This window comes from Schistocerca americana, chromosome 2 (assembly GCF_021461395.2).
Source record: "Schistocerca americana isolate TAMUIC-IGC-003095 chromosome 2, iqSchAmer2.1, whole genome shotgun sequence".
NCBI lineage: Eukaryota > Metazoa > Arthropoda > Insecta > Orthoptera > Acrididae > Schistocerca > Schistocerca americana.
This window is the reverse complement of record NC_060120.1, coordinates 128,964,712-128,984,982: the sequence shown is the minus strand read 5'-3', so window position 1 is coordinate 128,984,982 and position 20,271 is coordinate 128,964,712. Positions and strand designations below refer to the sequence as shown.

At 37.4% G+C, this 20,271-nt stretch overlaps 1 protein-coding gene across 4 annotated transcripts in view; it reads left to right on the top strand.

Annotated features, from left to right (window-relative positions):
* LOC124591625 (tetratricopeptide repeat protein 14 homolog) overlaps positions 1-19,857 on the top strand; it is an 88,865-nt gene extending 69,008 nt beyond the window's left edge. For 3 of the 4 annotated variants that reach the window (XM_047131747.1, XM_047131749.1, XM_047131752.1), the window contains 7 exons: positions 5,974-6,121; positions 9,152-9,231; positions 13,141-13,369; positions 13,598-13,696; positions 14,262-14,392; positions 15,857-15,986; positions 17,480-19,857. In XM_047131747.1, coding sequence (XP_046987703.1) covers positions 5,974-6,121; positions 9,152-9,231; positions 13,141-13,369; positions 13,598-13,696; positions 14,262-14,392; positions 15,857-15,986; positions 17,480-19,124 — 2,462 coding nt within the window. In that variant the 3' untranslated portion in view covers positions 19,125-19,857. The remainder of the gene's footprint in view (positions 1-5,973; positions 6,122-9,151; positions 9,232-13,140; positions 13,370-13,597; positions 13,697-14,261; positions 14,393-15,856; positions 15,987-17,479) is intronic. The other variant, XM_047131750.1, reaches the window with a different exon arrangement.
* The last annotated feature ends 414 nt before the right edge of the window (positions 19,858-20,271 follow it).

The window sequence follows — 20,271 nt, the reverse complement described above, 5'->3', positions numbered from 1 at the left end:
GTCCACTCATACCTGGACTTTCAGTAACCTAGTAGTATAGATGTACTACTTTCTAGGACCAAGTTTTGATGCTAACTAAGCAAACATGGCTAGAGTGCAGACACGATATCATGTTAGAACTAAGGTGTCTGAGGGGAGGTCAGTAGAGTGAGGAATCCTGCCCCCACAGGGCTGGCAGCCTGTACCAGTATTCTGTGCTGCTGCAAAAGCAGAACTGTCCTGATGGGTATAGGGATTGTTAGCATCTACTGTTGTTGTGTCGTACACTCTTTCTGTCAAAGATCGGGATTAGTCCCTTCGCTTTGCTCAAAATATGTGAAGAAAAATTAGTAACACACAACACAGGGCAAAGTGGAGCATGCAAGGCATTCCTTAACAGCTACAGTGCAGTTGTTTGCCAAGGTTGCCTGTGTCATAAACATGGTGGTCAGGTCCGGCATCTACTCTCGACCACATTATTATTGCACTAGGCCATTGCTGAAAATGAGGGGTGATGTTTATAGTAAATAAATACAGGTGGACCAATGCTTTCAGGTCAGTTTTGCATAATCACAATTGTGTGTTGCTCACAATAAACCAGCCAAAGCTCTCCCTCACCAAGGTACAGTAATATTGTGGTACCAGTATGTTATGCAAACATAGTTCAAAACATGCCCCACCTAAGACTGCCATTTTAAGTGTCTGCATGATACTTCATTCATGCCAGCTTAAACAAATGTCTCACAAGTTCCTCTCAGCCGCTGCCTTTCTTTGAACCTCCTATACGCCTCCTGATGGAGGTGGAGGTACCTCCCTTACAGATTTGACAGCATACAACTCACTAGTTAAGTATGTTGTCCTTAACATCACTTTAATCTCTTACTCGATACCCACCTCTCCCCACCTGCCTACCTTAGAAGTACGCTGGGTCTGGTTGGCGTACGTCAGTATAAAGTTACCCCTTTAACTAAATTGAGGATTTCTGCATGCATTTATAGCATCGTCCTGATGCATTCAGATGATGGTCAGTTACTTTCGTCATGGTTGTCTTCTTCAGTCTGAAAAAACTGGCCATTAACTACACTTACAAAGGGTACTAGGAAAGTTTAGCAATACAATGCAACAATAAGTTGCAGTAGGCTGATTATTGCTGTATTCTGAGAATACTTTGTACTTGCATTCTAGCCGCTGTGGTGTCTGTGGGCATAGTTGTTCACTAGCGAAGTTAGTTAGAAGTGCTTGCTATGACATTGTGGTCACGAAATGAGATTCGGGCAGTGTTATGTTACAACTTTGCATGTAGTTTAAACATAGACAGATGCTTTGAAGAAATGACGTTTGCACTCTGTGATGTGTGTCCTCATTGTACAGCTATATTGAGGTGGTACAGAGAATTCCAAAGAGAAAATTTCACTCTGGAGGATGCTGAGGGGACAGGAAGGCCACGATCATCAGTCATGGAGGAAAAACGTTGATGCTGTGAGGAAAATGCTAGACGAAAAAGAGGTGAATGACCTGTAAGCATATAAAGGACATCTTAGGGCTAAATGCACTAGCGGTTCTTTCAACACTGTATGATCATTTTAAAGTAAAGAAACTTTGCTGTTTCTGTGTGCCGCATAGATTGACAGAACAGCAGCCGTCGTGTGACTTGGTGCTGGGAGATGTTAGAGAAGTTTTCTAAGTGACAGTCTCAGTATACGATAGGTGATGAAACTTGGGTGTGCTATTATGACATGCTAAAACACAACACAAAGTTTGGGTCTTTGAAGAAGACAACACACCCATAGCTGTCAGAAAATTCTGACAAGTAAGGAAGAAAATGATAGTTGCTCCCCCCCCCAAAAAAAAAAAAAAGAGTAGAATTGTGGAGCATGTTGTTATGGATGCGGAAGACAGTCACAGCTAAGTAATACACTGAGCAATGCCTACCCAAAGTTATCCAATCTTTGAAGAACCTGCAATCAAAGTCAAGAATGGTCACTAGGTTCCTGCATCACGACCGCTCACTATCCCAAAGCAAGCACTAAATATGTCTCGGGTACAGAACTGAAACTTCTTGAGCACCCTCTAGACTTTGCTTCTTGTGGCTTTGCACTGTTGCCGCATGTGAAAACAAAGCTGAAAGGAGTGCAGTTTACAAATGAGGAGGACCACCCAAGGGCTTGGAACAAGTGTGCCTCACTCCCACAGAAACTTGGGAGAACTGGTTTAGGGGTTGGTTTCGGAGGATGGTGAGATGTATTCAATGTGGTGAAAATTACTTTAAAAAAAAAATTAAGTAAAGAAATCTGTATTGCAATACTTTCCTAGAACCTTTGTACTGATCGAATAATAATGCTGTTCTTCATCCAGTTAAGTAATTATTGAATAACGTACCAAACACAGAGAAGGTGGCTAACATGTTTTTTTCCTGAATAACAGCTCAAATATTGTTATGCAGTCTTAGTAAAAACACAGTTTGCAATTTGAATGTTACGTGAATGAATGGACACTGTTGGAGTTGATTAGATTGTATACAGTTAAAGATAATGTGACGACAGGTTACTGTTCTGAAGGAAGCTCTGCATTAAGGTTCCAGGTGCTTGGTGCTTGGTGCTACTTACTTTCTCAAAATGTGTATTGTGCTTTGTTTAGTCAATTTAAGAACTTAGTTTTTAGATGTTGTAGCTATTTATTGTTAATTGCCGTAAAAACTCACTATTGTCACTTCATGTTTCACAATTAATTGTGAGCAACATAATATTTTCTGAAGAAACAATTTATTTTCCAGGTATTGTCAGATATTGAGGTAGTTGCTTGTAAATTTTGCTCATAAGCATGATGGAAGTGCATTTCTTGTGAACGTATTTATGAAAACCTTTCAATCTAAGTGCGTAAGCTCTTCGATTATACACTTGTCTTTGACACCAAAATTTTTATTATGTAACTTCTCATGACACACTTGGGTTAAAAAGTTACACCATCATGAGATGTGTGTCATAAGACAGTAATGTAAGACAGACTTGAGAAGCGTATACTACAGTAAAGTGGTAGCAGCAGCAAACATCGTATATCAAATTAAAGAAAATTAACACACTTTAAAAGGTGCTAGGAGGATATTTATTGGAATTACTAAGGATCGATGCGATATACAACCATAGCTTATAATACCTGAAACTGTCATAACTTTTACATTATAAATTAGCCAAGCCCAGGGGTGGCCAATGTGCGGGCTGTGTGCGCCCCTAAGATAGTATGAATGCGACCCAAGAAGTGAACAGATCACACGCCAAGATAAAAAGAAAGAAAGAACCTTGCAATTGCAAGCACTTAGAACGGTTTTGCGAAAGCTGTTTGACTTTCGATTCTAACTCCTTGACTTCAACCATGCGAGAAGTTAACCTATGGGGCTATTTGAAGATGAGTGTACTATAGCGGATGAGAATCATTAGAACAGTTAACAGATCAAACTCAAAATGAAATTTCCAGAATTCCTGCAGCAATTATGAAAGATGTGTTCAAAAACTTGGTGAAATGCCTTGAGTATTGCGTAGCTGCGAATGGATGTTATTTGTCTGACGTATATCATAAGTAAACCGAATAAATGTTGTACCTTATGTAAAATGTTCAGCTTTGTTTTGCAATTAGTTTTAATTTAGTTCAATTTGAAATTGTTGGAACATTGTGAAACACCCTGTATATTAGTTGTTTACTAATTTTGTTACAATGTGGTCCAGGTAAGATGAAATGTTGGGTCACCCATGCTTTAGATACTACAAGCATCATTGATTGCTAGGCTGCATGTGGCAGTGGTCCTTTGTAATTCCAAAAAATGTCCTTGTTCCCCTACTACCATCTTTTAGGTGCATTAACTTCTGTAATTTGTGTACTAAGCAACAGTGCCGTTAATTAGTAGTTAAAATAAATGTGCCGTGTCTCAAGGTGGTCACATACTACATTCAAATTCTAACATTTTGAAATGTAACAGTTATGCCCTTCCATTTCAAAAGTACTGTGCATGTGCGACTGTTATGGTGGTATGATCAAGTTGAAATTAATGTAATTTGTGAGCGAGACTTTGGGTGTGATGGTCATATACATGTTTGCCAGGTTGTGTGGCTGTGTTGTGGGTAATTCAATTTTAAAACGAAAGCTGAAGCCATGTCAGTTCGGATTACATGTAGTGACCAGCATTCCGTACATCCGAATTGGATACCTATATGGAAAGAACCCAACGGAAATTTACAGTGCTTTGAAAGTGGTGTGTGGGAATAGTGTCATTGATTGTAGCACAATATACTGTGGTCTGCTTCTTTCCATGGAGGTCGGGTTATCACTGAGGACAACCCAACAAGTGTAAGGCCATTATCTGCAACAGACTACAGCTCTTAGATTATTTCGAGCGACGATTGACAAAAACATGTGAGGAAGTTGGATATGAGGCCAGATTGTTTTGTCACTTCAGTTGACAGAATCGTAAATCAAAAGTTAAAGGTGATTAAAGTTTTTGCCAGATGGGTTCCACATGATGTGGGTGATAAGCAGAAAGCAGGTCGCAATTGCAATTGAAACCTGGATACGAGATTTTGAGCCAGAGATGAAGTCAGTCATCATAATGGAAAAGTTCAGTCTCCACACCTAAAAAAATTCCTCCACCAACAATCAAAGGTGAAACTGATTATGATCTTTGTGTATGACATGAATGGTGTTATATCTACAAACAGAATGCCCAAGCGAACTAAAAAGTCTTTCTGCAAAATGTTATGCGAGTGAAAATTCGTCAAAGGAGGCCTTACGTGATTGCAGCTGGTGTCCTCATTTAGTGTGATAATGCAAGACTGCATAATGCCCTACCAGTGAAAGAAACCTCGACAAATGTGGATGGGAAATACTTCCCTGCCCACCATATAGTCCTGATATGAGCCCACCAGACTTTGATTTGTTTCCCTATTTGAAGAAGGAACAACTCTGTGGAAAATGTTTGGGTACAACTGATGATGATGATGATGCGACCCGCGTAATTAGATAGCTTGACAATGAGAGTGCCCTATCCAGAATACAGAAGTTGCCAAAATGTTGAGAAGCTGTCATAAGCAGAAATGGATGTTGTATTGAAGGCCTGTAAAGGTATTTTGTAAAATAAATTACTTTTGTCAGTTCTGAGATGACACATGTTTCATATGCTAGATGTCATAGGCACTATGATAATGTCACTAATGCCACTTATTGGTAAAAATTGTTTACCTTGTAACGTTTTGTATTGCCATATCCAGTTTTGGGCATTGACATTGTAATTGAATAAGTAGGAGTGACAAAAATACTGGGTATGCCATGAAGAAGTTAAATTGGATTTAATGTAATATATGCTTCTTAATTCGTAATACTGTCTCGCGACTGGATAATGCAAACACGGCATGAGGAGTCAGGTAAAAAAAATTTCGGTGGACAAAATATGTATAATCATTAATGACAACATGGTCACAGATCCCATGGAAGGCTGCTAGTCTAAAATGATGAAACATATTGTCACGAAAAATGTGAGATACATTTAAAAATATCACAGTGCAGTAACAACTACGACTTATACAATGACACATTTTAACAGATGCAGCAGCCCCTCCAGCCATTCACCATTTGCATATATGTTATCATAGCAACAGTTATCCAGTGATCTTTTCTGTCCGTGTCTAAAAACTGTTATTTTTGCTCTTCAATGTTAGAGTAATTTTGTTTGTCAAAATGTCTTTAAGCAGTTGTTGATCCTTTTCAGGTGCATAAAATGTTTCCCAGAACTGGCATGTGTTAATGACTACATGTGTAGGTATTAGAAAACAATTTTTTCAGGATTTCTGAATGTAATTTTGTAGAGATAAGTCCAACAGTTGTGTTGTTGGTTTGAACAGTTCTTTTCCTTTCGTTTCATAAACAAGCTTATCACGACGGTCTTAGTGTAATTGCTTAGCGTACAGATTTTCCACTGATAATCATTACTAAATGTAAATTATTCTACAGCATTTCAGGTTGTGCAAGATACCAGTATGCAAAAATCATATGAAAAAGATGATTACGAGCAGAGAGTTTGTAGATTTTTGGAACAGACTAAAGGAGACTCAGAATATGAAGAAAAGGTTCGAAAATTCTTGGAGGAATCTGCACGATGGTAAGTTGATGACTCGTCTTAATCTGTCCGTATGCCAGTTAGAAAATCATTAATGTTACTCTGTATTGTATGGTTTTCTGTGGAAATTTGTCTTCTTTCTTTATGCTACAGAAGTGTTGTTCAAATCACAAGAGTAAGTAAATTAGAGAATTAATATTGAGGACAAGCTGCAGGGGTGGGGTGGGGCTTCAGGTGTGTGAAGTAATTTTTTGCAAGAAAATTGAATTACTGAATGTTAAAAAGGCAGTATTCTGTGTTTATTAGATTTTTATTTGTTTGCCTTTTCGGGTTCAACATGGGCAGCTGCATTGTTTAATGCTGAAAGGACCTTTGTCACCCACTTTCTGGAGGCTTAATGGCAGTTGACAAGTACAGGTTTCTGAGGTTGGCAATTTAAGAGGGCAGCAGTCTGGACAATGGCCCCTTCAACATGCAAGAGACTGGTGGTCACGCTACTAGCAAAAAAACAGTATTCTGTGGAAACACAGAAGCAGCCAAAATCTGCTCAGGAGACTTTCCAATTTCATGATTTTTTTCGGAATTGCCTTCTGGTGGCCTACTTTAGATGGCTAACCAATTGCATACAGTGATTAAATGATGCCGGCCGAAGTGGCCGTGCGGTTAAAGGCGCTGCAGTCTGGAACCGCAACACCGCTACGGTCGCAGGTTCGAATCCTGCCTCGGGCATGGATGTTTGTGATGTCCTTAGGTTAGTTAGGTTTAACTAGTTCTAAGTTCTAGGGGACTAATGACCTCAGCAGTTGAGTCCCATTGTGCTCAGAGCCATTTTTTTGATTAAATGATGCTGTTTCTTGAAGGCTTTTGATTTGTCTTGAAATATCTCTCATACTTTAATTACCTTCTCATGTAATAAAAGTTTCGTTTGACGTGAACCTTTTTGGTTTGTCGTAAAAAAACCTTTGTGTTTCCATAATCCATTAGTAAAGCTAAAGAAAATTGACTTGATTTCTTTGTGATGTGTTAAAAAGGGTAGTAGTACTCGATCTTTAAAAATGTATCTATAATAGAGAACTTGAATTACAGTTATATATTCTTATTAAGTATCTCTCTGACCACTAGTTCTACAGATATGTACCATCCAATTGAACATTTTCCAATATTTTCAGAATGAGACAGTTTTATTCATTTTACTGAAAGTTGGCCTCAGTGGACTTCTGCTCTTTTAATATATGTCGATTCAATTGTTTTCGATGTCACCTCACTTCTTAGTTAATATTTTGTAACTTAATCGAACTATCTTTCGCATGTGCTCTTTCATTGATTGCGTTCCAAAGTGCTATTTCAATCGTCAGAATAAGCATTTTTCCATGCAACTTAATGCATCTGTCGTAAAGTGAAACTTGGAAAAAATTCATCTTAAATATTCATTGTGACATTGACTTTAAACACTGAAAATCGTGAGATCATCCATATGTGCTAAAAGGATTCTGTTAAACTTTGTAACACGATAAATCAATCAAATCTAAAGGCCGTAAATTCAACCAAATGGCTAGGAATTACAATTACGAAAAAATTGTAATTGGTTTGGTTTGTTTATAAATAACTTTTCTGCTACCAATCACATTTTCTTCTATTCATATTTTACATGACGTATTTCGGGGAATGATTCCCATTTTTAAGCATGTTCTCTCTTTGTACTGTGCAATTTTTACACAGTGTTTTCCATCTGTGAGGTTCGGCTTTATTGTGTTGATTTTATTGCAACATATTTGTATCTTTTTATATATTGCTGTAAAGTCAAATAAACAAACCAGAACCTCACATATTGAAAACATTATTTAAAAATGGAATAGTACATAGGGAAAAAACACTTGACAATGGAAATCATTTCCCAAAATGTGTCGTGTTAAACTTGGATGGAAGAAAATCGTGATTGGTAGCGGAAAAGTTACTTATAAACAAATTCATTGTTTTCAGTCTTTGAAGAAGAAGAAGAAAGTTTATAAGGGACTAATCAGCTTGAAAGAGTTGTGAGGAAGGCGAACCAAATGCTGCATTTTATTGGCACAACTCTGGAAAGAAACAACAGATCTCCTAAAGAGGATTGCCTACAGTACATTTACCTGTCCTATTTTAAAGTACTGGTGTGCAAAGTGGGATCCTTGCCAGATGCGATTAAGGGAGTACATTGAGATAGTTCAAAGAAGGGCAGCACGTTTAGTATTCTAGAGAAATAGGGGGGAGAGTGTGGCAGGATCTTCTCACAAAATTTGTCACCAACTTTTTCCTCCAAATGTTAAAATATTTTATTGAGGCTGAGGAGCTACACAGGGAGAAATGATCATCACAAGCAAATAATGGAAATAAGAGCTCACACAAAAAGATAAAGATTTTTTTTCACATGCTCTTTGAGAGTGTAATAAATAGAGAATTGTTTTGAATGTGGTTTGATGAACCTTCTGCCAGGCACTTCAGTGTGATTTGCTGAGTAGTCAGGTGTAGAACATGTAATTCAGATAATATAGTTATGGAATAAGTTAAGTCTCGAAGTTTGGCAAAAAAGTTAATTTCTCAGTTGTTTCCCATGAAGTTCAAAGTTATGAAAAGAATTTTTTCGATTGTTAAGAGTGTAAGATTGTTTCAGCTCTATTTCAGCAAAGAAACTTCAACACATATTGTACTGTAACATTTAAAACATGTTCGTCCACAAATGAATCACAAGTATCCTGCCAGTTAGTACAGGCAAGCAAATGAGTTCATATACAGGGTTGTGAGAACTAATTTACTATTTCATAATTTCACATGCACAAGTTGTTATTAATTTGTTTTGTGAAGATCAGAATTTCACACCTTTTCATATAGTGTAACTATGACTAAAAGTTTATTACAAGAGTTACATGAAAATATGATTATACGTTTCATTTGTGCTTATCATATTATTTATCTTCATGAAATAAAGCAGCAGAAAATTGTAATGCAAATTCTTTCCCTTTGTTCTACTTGATTTTTATAAATTTATGTATCAGTTGCAAGGTAATTGCTTATATTCATGGTAACCGTTTGTTTAAGGAAAAAGGAAAGGAAGGCTCAGGAGGAAAAATCAAAGAAGAAGAAAAAGAAGGAAAAGAAGTCCCGTGATAAGGAGAAGAGTAAGTATTAGAGCTGTTGTTTTATTTTCTTTAACTAACACTTAATTATATAGAAAGTGTGTTCTCTCTCATGTGACAAGAATTCCTGGTAAACATGTCAGAGCAATGAAAATGTTTCAGAAGTTCGATAAAAGTTGGTGTTTATGTAAATATGAAACATAAGAGCAGCATAATCTGAGTCCAAAAGCTGATAGTATTGCCCTCCCCTACTGCACTGCAGACATATTGTTGATGCAATTTTTGATTTCCTGTCCAGTTAATCCCAGACTGTGGGGCGCTGACGATAGAGCCATAGATCGTGTGGTCAATGCCATGCTGAGATGATCACCTGTGAACATGGATCATGGTCTAGTGTGCATAGTGTTCCCTGCAGTCGTTGCAGACCTGTTTTTTGGATAGTCTAAGCCCAGTATTTCACTATCATATTTCTTTAACAAAGAAATATGTTCAAATATTCATCAAAGATCTGTAATGTGTCACCAAAGAGGGGTATTACACTTGTCATATTTTTTGTCAATGTTCAAGATGGCGGACGACAACCTGTTATGTGCTGCAGTTGCTTGTACCACAGTTGCATTGTGTGTGCTTTTGGAAGAGAGGCAGTGGAAAGAAAAGGAAACATACTTAGGTGAAGCCTTGGGTTTTGTGGCGAGTTAATAAAAGTGTTCTGAAAAATATATTATTAGAGCTGCAAGTGGCGGACGTCAAGTCTTGGAGTGCATTTCAGTAGTTTCTCAGTAAAGTGGCTTCTCATATTACAGAACAGAATACTCAGTTGACAAATGCTGTATGTGCAGAAGACAGGCTCACTATAATAATATGATTTCTTGATACATGAGAGAGCTACTCTAGCTTACAATACAGCACTCTAATTAAACACATTTCACATTAACCAAAATAATTCCAGAAATATGTGAAGCGATTTCTAAATCAGTAGAGGAGGAATATCTTAAGGTAAATAAATGTTTTGTACACCATATGGGCAGTAAGAACTATTTTTATTTTTTAATAATTTAATTTATAGAATTAGTCTTACAACAGCTGTAAAATTGATAAAAATTGCAAAACAGATGAAGTACTTTTTAACTCGCGGCATCCAGAGTTCAAAAGTAGACTAAGTAGAATTGAAAGCTAAGAAAAATAAATTTCTTTTAGAGATGTCCATCTCCTCTATAACGGCTTGCTGAAAGGCTGCCTGGATGTTTCCGGATATAGAGGTGGATGGCTGTAGCTGCGATTGTGGATATGAAGTCGCCTACGGCGTGTTCCACCTGCTCATCATCACAAGATTAATAGCATGCATTGTGCCTCTTGCCAACCTCCCACTCCAGTTGAGGCAAGGACATTAAAAAAGAGTTGAAGGAACACGCCAACTTAACTTCTCAACAATTTTTATAAACACACTACAGAAGTCAAATATCTCCAGCGATGTCAGTGCTCCAAGTGGTTACAGTTCATATTGCAGTGGACGGAAGGCAAAAACAACTTTTGTGATCAAGCCTAGATTTGGTCATATTTCTTTGGCGAAAGGCGAGATTTGGCAAAGTTCCGTATTACACTATCAAATATCTTTGACATTAATATTTGACATAACAATAAATATTTGACATTACAATGTTGACAAAGAATATGGTAGTGTAATACTGACCTAAGCTCGTGTTTTGACATCTCATTTATTGACACAGGTTATAGCAATGTAAATAATAATGTGAGAGTTATTGAAGTTCTCCAGTATTAACTCATCCACAGCAGAAACAGGAACACTGAAAGTGAGAGACACAATAAACAGTATGAGAATGACTCGGACTGGTAGATCAAAAGGAAGATAATCTTAGGAAAGGACCTTTAAGAGTAACAAACTTTGAAGAAGAATGTATTGCACTGCATTGTCCATTTCAGTATAAAATGTTACGTGAATCCTGCACACCCTCCTCCAAAATTGCAAGTTGTTGTTAGACAGCCACCATCAGCTTTGAAAATGTTAAATTACTGTAGTGTGAAATAAGAGCTGTTTCTGTAGAATTTCTTTAGTTGCAAGGCTGTTCATTCCCTTTGTAGCACGCTTAAAAAATCTCACAAAGTGGTGGCAGGAGGAAACGCATGTAAAAATATGGAAATATACAAGATTTTGGAGCCAGTGGTTTCTTATAGCGGCAGGATTGAAGTAAAAGGAAGAGAGATGAAGGAAAAGAACTGGTGAGGTTTAGGAACTGGGGAGAGTTAAAGAAAAGTTGCAGAATCTTACTGTGTTGGATGAGAAGGAAAGACCATTTGTGCCTGCTCTCTACAAGAGTAGAAAATGTCATGCACCAACAATAGTCCCTCCCTCTCATTCCGTACACTAAGTCTCCCCTGGCCTGAGGTTCAGGGCATCTTTTCCTTAACTCTCCCTGTTTCCTAAATTACACCAGTCCTTTCACTCCATCCCTCTTCCTTCCCTTCAACAGTTCTGCCAGGAGGAGTAAGAACAACTAACACAGAAAGGTTGCACATTTCCATTGTGACCCTTCTGATGCACTTCATAACTAGATTTTTTATCTATACTAAATACATTTTCAATCATTGTTCATTCTTTTGTTGCCTAAGCATGTTGAGTTAGCCAAGGCTGAAGAGATACAGTTCAAGGGTCGTATTTCACAGTTATTTGTTTTGTGTGTGTTCATGTTCCGTCCTTTGGTATATATTGAATTTTTTATGTTTTAATTTACTTAATAATGTTCTAAATCTTATGTTACTGATATAAATATGTACTTAAAATTATGTTCTATGGCTGGTGTCTACTGTTGTGTGGAAGATAAGGTCTCAGCTATTGTGCACATTGACCCAGAAATGTACTCTCATCATAGGAGAACTGAATATTTTGATGCTGTCAGTAAAGCCGCATTTACGCTTGAATTCAAAACTTTTTCTTTGCAACCCCCCCCCCCCCCCCTCCCCACACACACACACACAGTGGAAGCATATTTGAAACTGTGTCAGTTGTTTGTGTCCGCATCACTGAAGCTGGTGGCAAACCTTTCACATTGTTCATTAAATCATGTGCTATGCTATGTCCATTGAAAATATAATCAGACTGAGATAAAGGTGTAGTAGTCATTTGTGGACTAACAACAAACTGCAGAAGGTGTGGTGGGAGTGACATGCTGCAAGATCTGAATTGGTCAGACAGTGTTGTTAGAAATATTTACATTACTTTAGAGTGTATAGCCTTACCAAATCATGTTCATTATCAACATTTAACGTCTCTTCTACAGTAATGTTGCAGTCAGTTCTAAGGAACATGTCGGGGACTCTACAGTTGATCTCCCTTTTGTTAATGATATCTCAGTTCTCTTCTGTAAATTTGTTTCCACCTCAAAGACAAAGTTCTACAATTGCTCTCTCTTGTTTTAGCAAAGAACTCGGTTCCTTTCCTGCGTCACTGCTACTTGTGTAACTTGGAGTTCCTATGGTTTGCACTTTGCTCTTTCCAGATTAACCTCTCTGCCTCGGTGTCATAAATCTGAATATCTGTTGTCTTGTGCATTTCACTTCTGGGCAACACATTGATAATAATACTCCATTGTGCGAAGTACACCACAACATAGGCAGCAGGACAGACAAAAATGCTTCCTGCAATCCGTACCAACACAGACATGGCGGTAGTTTTACTGTGTTGTAACATGTTGCAAACATTTATCTTCTGGTGCTAGCTCCAGACAATGTTGTGACCAATCTGTTAAACCTGTTTTAAACATGGTGCAAACTCTGCTTAAAATACAGATGCTAAATTGTTCTGCAGAATCAGATAATTATGTGTACTTAGTGTCCATCTTGATGATACATACTATGCGTCACAAAAAATTTATTTCCTTTTTGTGTGTAGAAATAATTCTAAAGAATATGTTTGCTCATAAATGGTTATTTCAGATAAGAAGAAGAAGAGGGAACGTGAAGAGCATGAGAAGAAGAAGAAACATAGGAGCAAACGCTCCGATAAATTTGACATAAAAGATTTTGAAGAACAGATGGAGTCAAAGAAGTTCAGAGATGCTATTAGGAAGGAGCTCACTGTTAAGGACGAAACACGAAAACGAAAAAGTATAGATGATGAAGAAGAATTCCTGTATGGATCAGGAAGTGACAAAAAGGACTTGAGGTTTGTTTATTTTTTAAATTTTTTGTTTCTTGTGGTATTCAGGGGGCTATACTATTGCTCACAGTTGCCGTATAAAGTTCTTGAGATATATAACAACCTAACTAGATGATTCTTTATCACTGCAAAAAAAGGTGAGCATGAAAGTAGTAAAATAGTGATGGATTGTCAGCCGTCGCGTTTAAATTAAGGAATGAGTTTTTGTGAGGAAAATTTGTCTTGTTTTTGCAGATTGCTTGGACTTGAAAACCTTCCTGATCTTGAAGACTTGGAATCAAAGTTAAGTGCTTATTATGCCAAGGTGGAGAAGGATACTGGGTTATCAAAAAGGTGAGAGAAAGAATACTATAAACTTCTGTATTTTTAATTTTTAAAGTTCAGTAGTGTGAGGTTATTGTAGACGTTTTAATTTTGATCATTTCCGAATGTATTTAGATAGTGATGATGCTGCACTGGTCATTGTGACGTTTAATTTTGCCTTATGGCCCAGCAAATTTTTATGGTAGTAGCTCTTAAATATTACATGTGTTTGTAGTGTTTTAGGTATTTGGTGTGGAACTATCTGCAATGGTTTTTGAGTTGAAAGAGTTTATTGTTGCAGTTAATAACAACATGGAAACAAATTAGCATATTGTATTGAAACTATGTATTCATAAATGTTGGCGCTATTTCACAGAAACTTGGTTGTTGCATATTTGATGAAGTGAAATCCTGTTCTGGAGGAAATGTTAAAAATTTATGTTCCTTGTATGCTATACTCATCACATGTTCAGTTTATACCTCTTTGTGAATGTTGAAAAGTAGAGTCTACATAAATGTGACAAGTGCACTTCTGATGCAAATGTGGCCCTACTACTTTCATACATTTTAAGTCTTTATGTTCTTATTTCTGCAGGAGTGAGGAGAAAGGTGAGAAAGAAAAGAAGAGGCACTCCTCCAGCCCGGGGAAAAATAAACATGCATCACCAAAAGTTGTTTTTGTTCACAATGAAGAGGCAAAAGTAGAAGAAACATTAAGAGCAAGAGGTAAGACTTGATGTACATAGGTGAAATGTGTGTTCCTTTGTAATAAGAAGAAACGGTTTTAATCATGTTGGCATTAATAATATTAGAATACAAAACTTCGCAACATCAGTTGTAGGAGGACTGTTGTTGGTGTTACAAAGATTGGCCTCAGTTATTTTATACACTGTAATTCTCAAAGCACAGAATTAAAAAGGAAAAGGTAAATGATACGAAGAGATGTGTTGTTTCATGGGTGTTGGAGGATAGGGGTTGATGAACTTATTATGTAAAACCTACTGCCAGTTTCTGTGAAAAGATAGAACTGGCTACATAGCTGTACATTCTCTTGTTTGCTGCTGTATTAAAGTCTGTGCTACATTCCTGAAACTATAATTTGGTCAACAGTACTTACTTCTTTATTTACTTAATACATAAATATGCTATAAGCTGTTACAGGCATTTAATTTCGAACGCTTGTTTGTTGTCTGCCTGGATTGGAATACAAGCTGAGAACTAAAAACAAAAATTCTCAAGGAACAGTACAGCGCATATCTTAATTTACAATTGGCTGGTGTCAAGTTACATGCTGCAATCAAGAACCATTCCAAAAAGTTTCCATTTCAGGGCAATTCTGCAGCGTACATGCTTTGCCGGTATTCAAGCACCAACATGTGAGCAATGAATTAGTGTGGCATTTGTGTCTTTTCAGTGTCTGTCTGTGTGTGTGTGTGTGTGTGTGTGTGTGTGTGTGTGTGTGTGTGTGTGTGTGTGTGTGTGGAAAATGTGGTAACATGAACTATAGTGTCGTTATTGCCAAATGAGTTCAGACAGGACCATTGTGCTGTTATTTTATTGGCTGTGAATGACTAACGCCAATGGGCGTGCTTTGGAGAAAGGAGAATGTGTTTGGGGCAGCATGTCTGTCGAAAACAACCTTTGTGGAAGGTGCGTCAAGGGGTGCGCTCCTTCATGATGAATTCAGGTCCCATATTGCAAGTGTAATGCAGAAGTTAACTGCAACTGAAGTTGGATACACTTCAGCAGTCACCCTAAGGTCCTGATCTCTCCCTATGTGATTATCACCCTTTGATCCGTTAAAAAGGCCTTGAAGGGTTGACCATTCCTGTTGGATATGGATATGCAGCAGGCAGTTACGGACTCCTTCGTGCAGCAGGACAGGGTGTTCTACCAAACAGGTATCTTCAACCCCGTGGATGATTGCCTCTGTGCTCATGGAGATATTGCTTCATTGATGTACCAGTTCTGGACTGTACAGTTTTTGATTGCTCCCATATATGTTGCTTTCAGAAGACTTTCACACTTCTGTTAGGATAACCTCATTCCCTCATTGTAATGTTTTTGTTTGACCACAGCATTCTGATATGTATTCATTCTTTCTTAATCCTAATTCACTATGGAATTATGATATATCAATTTTATTAGTAGTGATCATATTTGTATACAAAATAATTCTTTTTGCTGCAGAAAAGAAAAAGATGGATATGTTTGCAGACTCACCTTCACCACCAGCAAATTCAAAGGAGAAAGCAACACCAGAGTCCGCTACAGTCATGCCTTCGAAATGGAAGATACAGATTGGCTCAACAAACACTAGGTATGTGGCCATGCGTACATGCATCATCAAAATTAATTATTGTGTGTTTTAAATACTCAGTAATAATATTGAAGCCTCATTGTAGCAACTTCTTCCTTGGAACTAATTGTGTCCTTGGCTGACCAGCAGTAACTTACAGTAACTTAATCATGATGGTACATGTGATCCCATCATCGCTCCAGCAGACCATTTGGCTTCTTAGTTCAAACAAGCAGTAGTAAATTTATTTTCCTATTCTTGACAAAAATCTCAAGTACTTCCATCTTAATCACAAATTGCATTAAAAATCCAACTGTAAAGAAGACACTGTTGCAATTTCTATGGAAAGATGCGTGGTAGTGTTGATGGCTTCCCATTAACTACAACTGGGAAAATCTTGACACAAAAGACACCTGATTTGCAGTTTTCGTGATGTCCCTGGGATATCTCATATAATACATAATGACCATTTTCACACACTTATTATCTACTTGACATTGAAGTCTTACAAACCTTCTAATAGTGTAAAGAATGGTTGTTTCTGGAAACTACACTACTTGTTGATTGACAAAATCAATGAAACGTTGTGATATGTAGGCCCTATGCTGATAAAAAGCTCATACTTGGTGAGATCTAGTGACATGATTTGTTAAACTGATGTCATATACATTGGCTAATATTGACTGCCTTTGTTTGATGCTAACCTTAGCTAGGACATAATACATCTATGTCCACATCTGTTCTTCGCAAGCTACCAAATGTGTGACAGGTTACCAGGTGTACAAAAGTAATATTCCCCAATTCCATATATTACATGCAAGCTTAAAGATAGATCATTGTGAAAGCTCTGTATACATTTTTATGTTCTCTAATTTTTATAATTCTCACATGATATGTGTTGTGGCAGAAATGACAGGTTTCTAGTTCGTGATTTGCTTGAGCTGTATCTCTGTTCCTATTTAAGAGCTAAATTTTGTGCATTGGCATTGTTGTGTTCTGACTTACGAATTCTGATATATGTCTACTCAAATTGCAACACTGTGCAAAGCTTCATAATATTATCTGCCGGATTTAATATCATGGCATCAAACTGCATCATTTTCCCAGCAACTATCCTGTAGAACTGTCCTATAATGAAATGAACCTTGTTTCTGATGATGTGACTATTTCCTTGTTCCTTTTTCCAGTTTAGGATAGTGTTTGTAGTACAGTGGAACAAGGGAGTTTTCACATCTCATTCGTCTTTTTGGCTTGTGTGAAATACTGTGTAGAAATTAATCTGGAACTGTGTTTGTGAAATTTCTTCAAAGTTTTAATTCCTACTTTTCGTAGAAGTTACAATCAACGGCTTGTCCACGCTTTAGTACATTCATGTGAGAGTTGCTGCAATTGATTATGTGTTTAAATCATATGTATATGGTTTGTTGGTCAGTATGTTCAATTTACTGAATTTAATAAATGCTGTTCATTTTATGAGAACTGCAAGAATTTTTATGTTGTCTTTTGTTTTACAGAATTAAGAAAAAGGACAAATCTCAAATTGAAAAGGAACCATGGGATGAAATTGAAGAGAAGAGGTTCATTTTCTTAAAAGATAATGATAAAGAAGGTAGTGAAGATGAAGCTGAGGTTCGCAAGAAGAAACAACCGGAAGAAAAGTTCAGTGCCAGGAAATCCAGAGAAACTGCTGAAAAGATTGTACAAGAAAAACCTAAGAAAGAAAGTTCAGAGGAAGCAAGAGAAGATTCTATTACTAAAACGCAACAGTTTATGGATAAGTTTCAGAGTGGTTTTAGAATAAACTCATCTCGTTCCTCAGAAAAAAAATCAGATGAGCTCCCTCCCCTGCCACCTGGTATGCCCCCAAAGACATCATTCACCATATCAGGTAGAGGCAAGACAACACCAGTGTTAGCAAACTCCAGTTCACAAGCCAAGGGCCCAAGGACTGATAGTGATACAGATTCCAATGCTTCTGAGAAACGAAAGAAAAAGAAACCACCGCAGCAACAACCACAGCAACAGCAGCCTACTCCTACATCACAACAGACACCAACTGCAGCTTCATCTAGTGCAGGTCCTGGTAGAAGGCTTTCATCTGGTGAATCATCACGTAGCAGGTCTCGCTCTCGAACAAAGTACAGTCGTGCTTCTAGCAGTAATAGCTCACGGTCTCGCTCTCGTTCATATCCAAAGAATAGGAACAGGTCTAAATCTGCTTCCTATGATGGTAGAAGATCACGCTCAGCATCATATGCTAGGTATGGTAGCCGTTCAAGGTCCCGATCTTATTATCGTAGTTCAGCATCACGTTCAAGATCTCGTTCGTACCGTAGCCGCAGTCGATCATACGATCGCTATTCACGTAGCCGATCTCGGTCTGAGGATTACAGGAGGCGTAGCAGAAGTGAATCTGATGACCGTCGCAGGAGGCACGATTACCATATGAATAAATTTCAGGGTCGATATCCACGTAATCGTGGCACATATTACAGGCCTCGTTTCCAGAGCAATTACAAGAATGCACGTGGTGGAAGTAATTTTGCTAATCGTGGGAACAGGAATTTCCATCAAAAGTATGGACCCGGTCGAGGGAACAGGCCATTTAACAATCGAGGGAGAGGGAGAGGAAGGCCTAGGTTTTTTCACTATAAACCTAGTTCTGGTTACAGAGACTACCACAGCAGACGTTATGAGGGAAGACCTCGATCCAGAAGTAGTGATGGTAGGAGGAGCTACAGCCGTGAAGACGATGATCCTATGAAGAAGGTTGATGCAGCGAAAGAAAAGATAAATAAGTATATTGCAGAGGAAAATAAGAAAGATGATGCACAAGCAGCGTCCAGTAAATCTAGGGATGAACCATTAAGTGAAGGGGAAGCTGTTGATGATGATGATTATGGGTTGCCACCATTACCTCCAGGTGGACCACCATCAAGAGAGTCAAGTTATGTTGACCGTAAATCTTACGAAGGTAAATGGGCTGAGAAAGACTCTGAAGAGAAGAGTTCACGAAATAGGGGATCAGAGGGCCCAAGATTACCCCCAGAAAATAGCATTGAGGAAATGGACAAGTTTCTGAATAAAGTTAAAGGTCAGAAAAAAGATGACTCTAAGGAAAGAAGTAAATCATTTGGAAAATCGAGCAGTAACTGGTGATCTTCATCAGAATTGTGACTGTAAAATATTCCTTTGCCTTAACTTTCCATGTTATATTTGTGTGTGAGAAATTGTGTACATCTCAGTAAAAGTAATTGTAGTGTTGTGTGCATAGTGAACTGAATTATTTTTGTTCTGTCACTATTTTGACTTGTGCACTATTATCATGACACTGCTGATACACATTGTAAATATTTTGTGATCTTACGTTATTTAATATAACCTTCCAGTTCGTTGTGTGAGGTATGTGTTGTTCCCTTCATTTATTTGAAAGCACAGCAGATGGGCAGAAGTACGATTTATGTAAAAGTGAGTCTCCAATTATAATTGATAGAACATTCCAACTTTTAAGAATAGTGCCTGTAAGACTGCTGAAACTATGTGTAGCTTTTAAGCATTTCAGTAGTTGAATAGTAATTTCTTTGAATGTAATCAGTTTATCACTGCATAGTTTTATCAAAAACAGAAATGTGATGTTCTTGCAATACTAAATATTTCAGTTCATTACGAGGAAAATCAGGCTGTCATTCAGGCTGTACAAATATCAAAACACCTCATTTGAACTTCATTTAGGATATTTGACACTTGACAGAAATGTGAGATACGAACTTCATTTTAAAATTTTGTAAATTGTCATCTTACTGTCTTGGATACAGTAATAAATTGTATCAAAATACATTGTATTTCATTCTTTGTATTTATTACAGCTAAACAAATAAATGAATGAACCTGGCATTTTGTTGTAAATTCTGAGCTAATTTGATTAAGCATTTTTTATTCTATACAAACTGTAAATTGTTATGCAAAATTGAAAGTATTGTGGTAATGAACTATTTTCAGTTGCAGTACTTGATACATGCTAAGGTGCAATTTTAAATTGCAGTTTGGTGACATTACTTGCAAAATATGGAAGTATTTTCACTGGATGAACAAAGGAAACAAAAATGCAAATGACACTGAAACTAGTGCCATTTAATGACAGTGTATTACTGTGTTACAACACATCAGTGATGAGTTTGCACACATGCGTATGCTTCGAACTATTCACAAAGACCTTAAATTCCGTACTTAATAGGTTCATTAGGTGGTCATCTGTAGGTCCCCATGAGATCATAATAAACTGCTAACAGCTGTTAGATTTATTCAG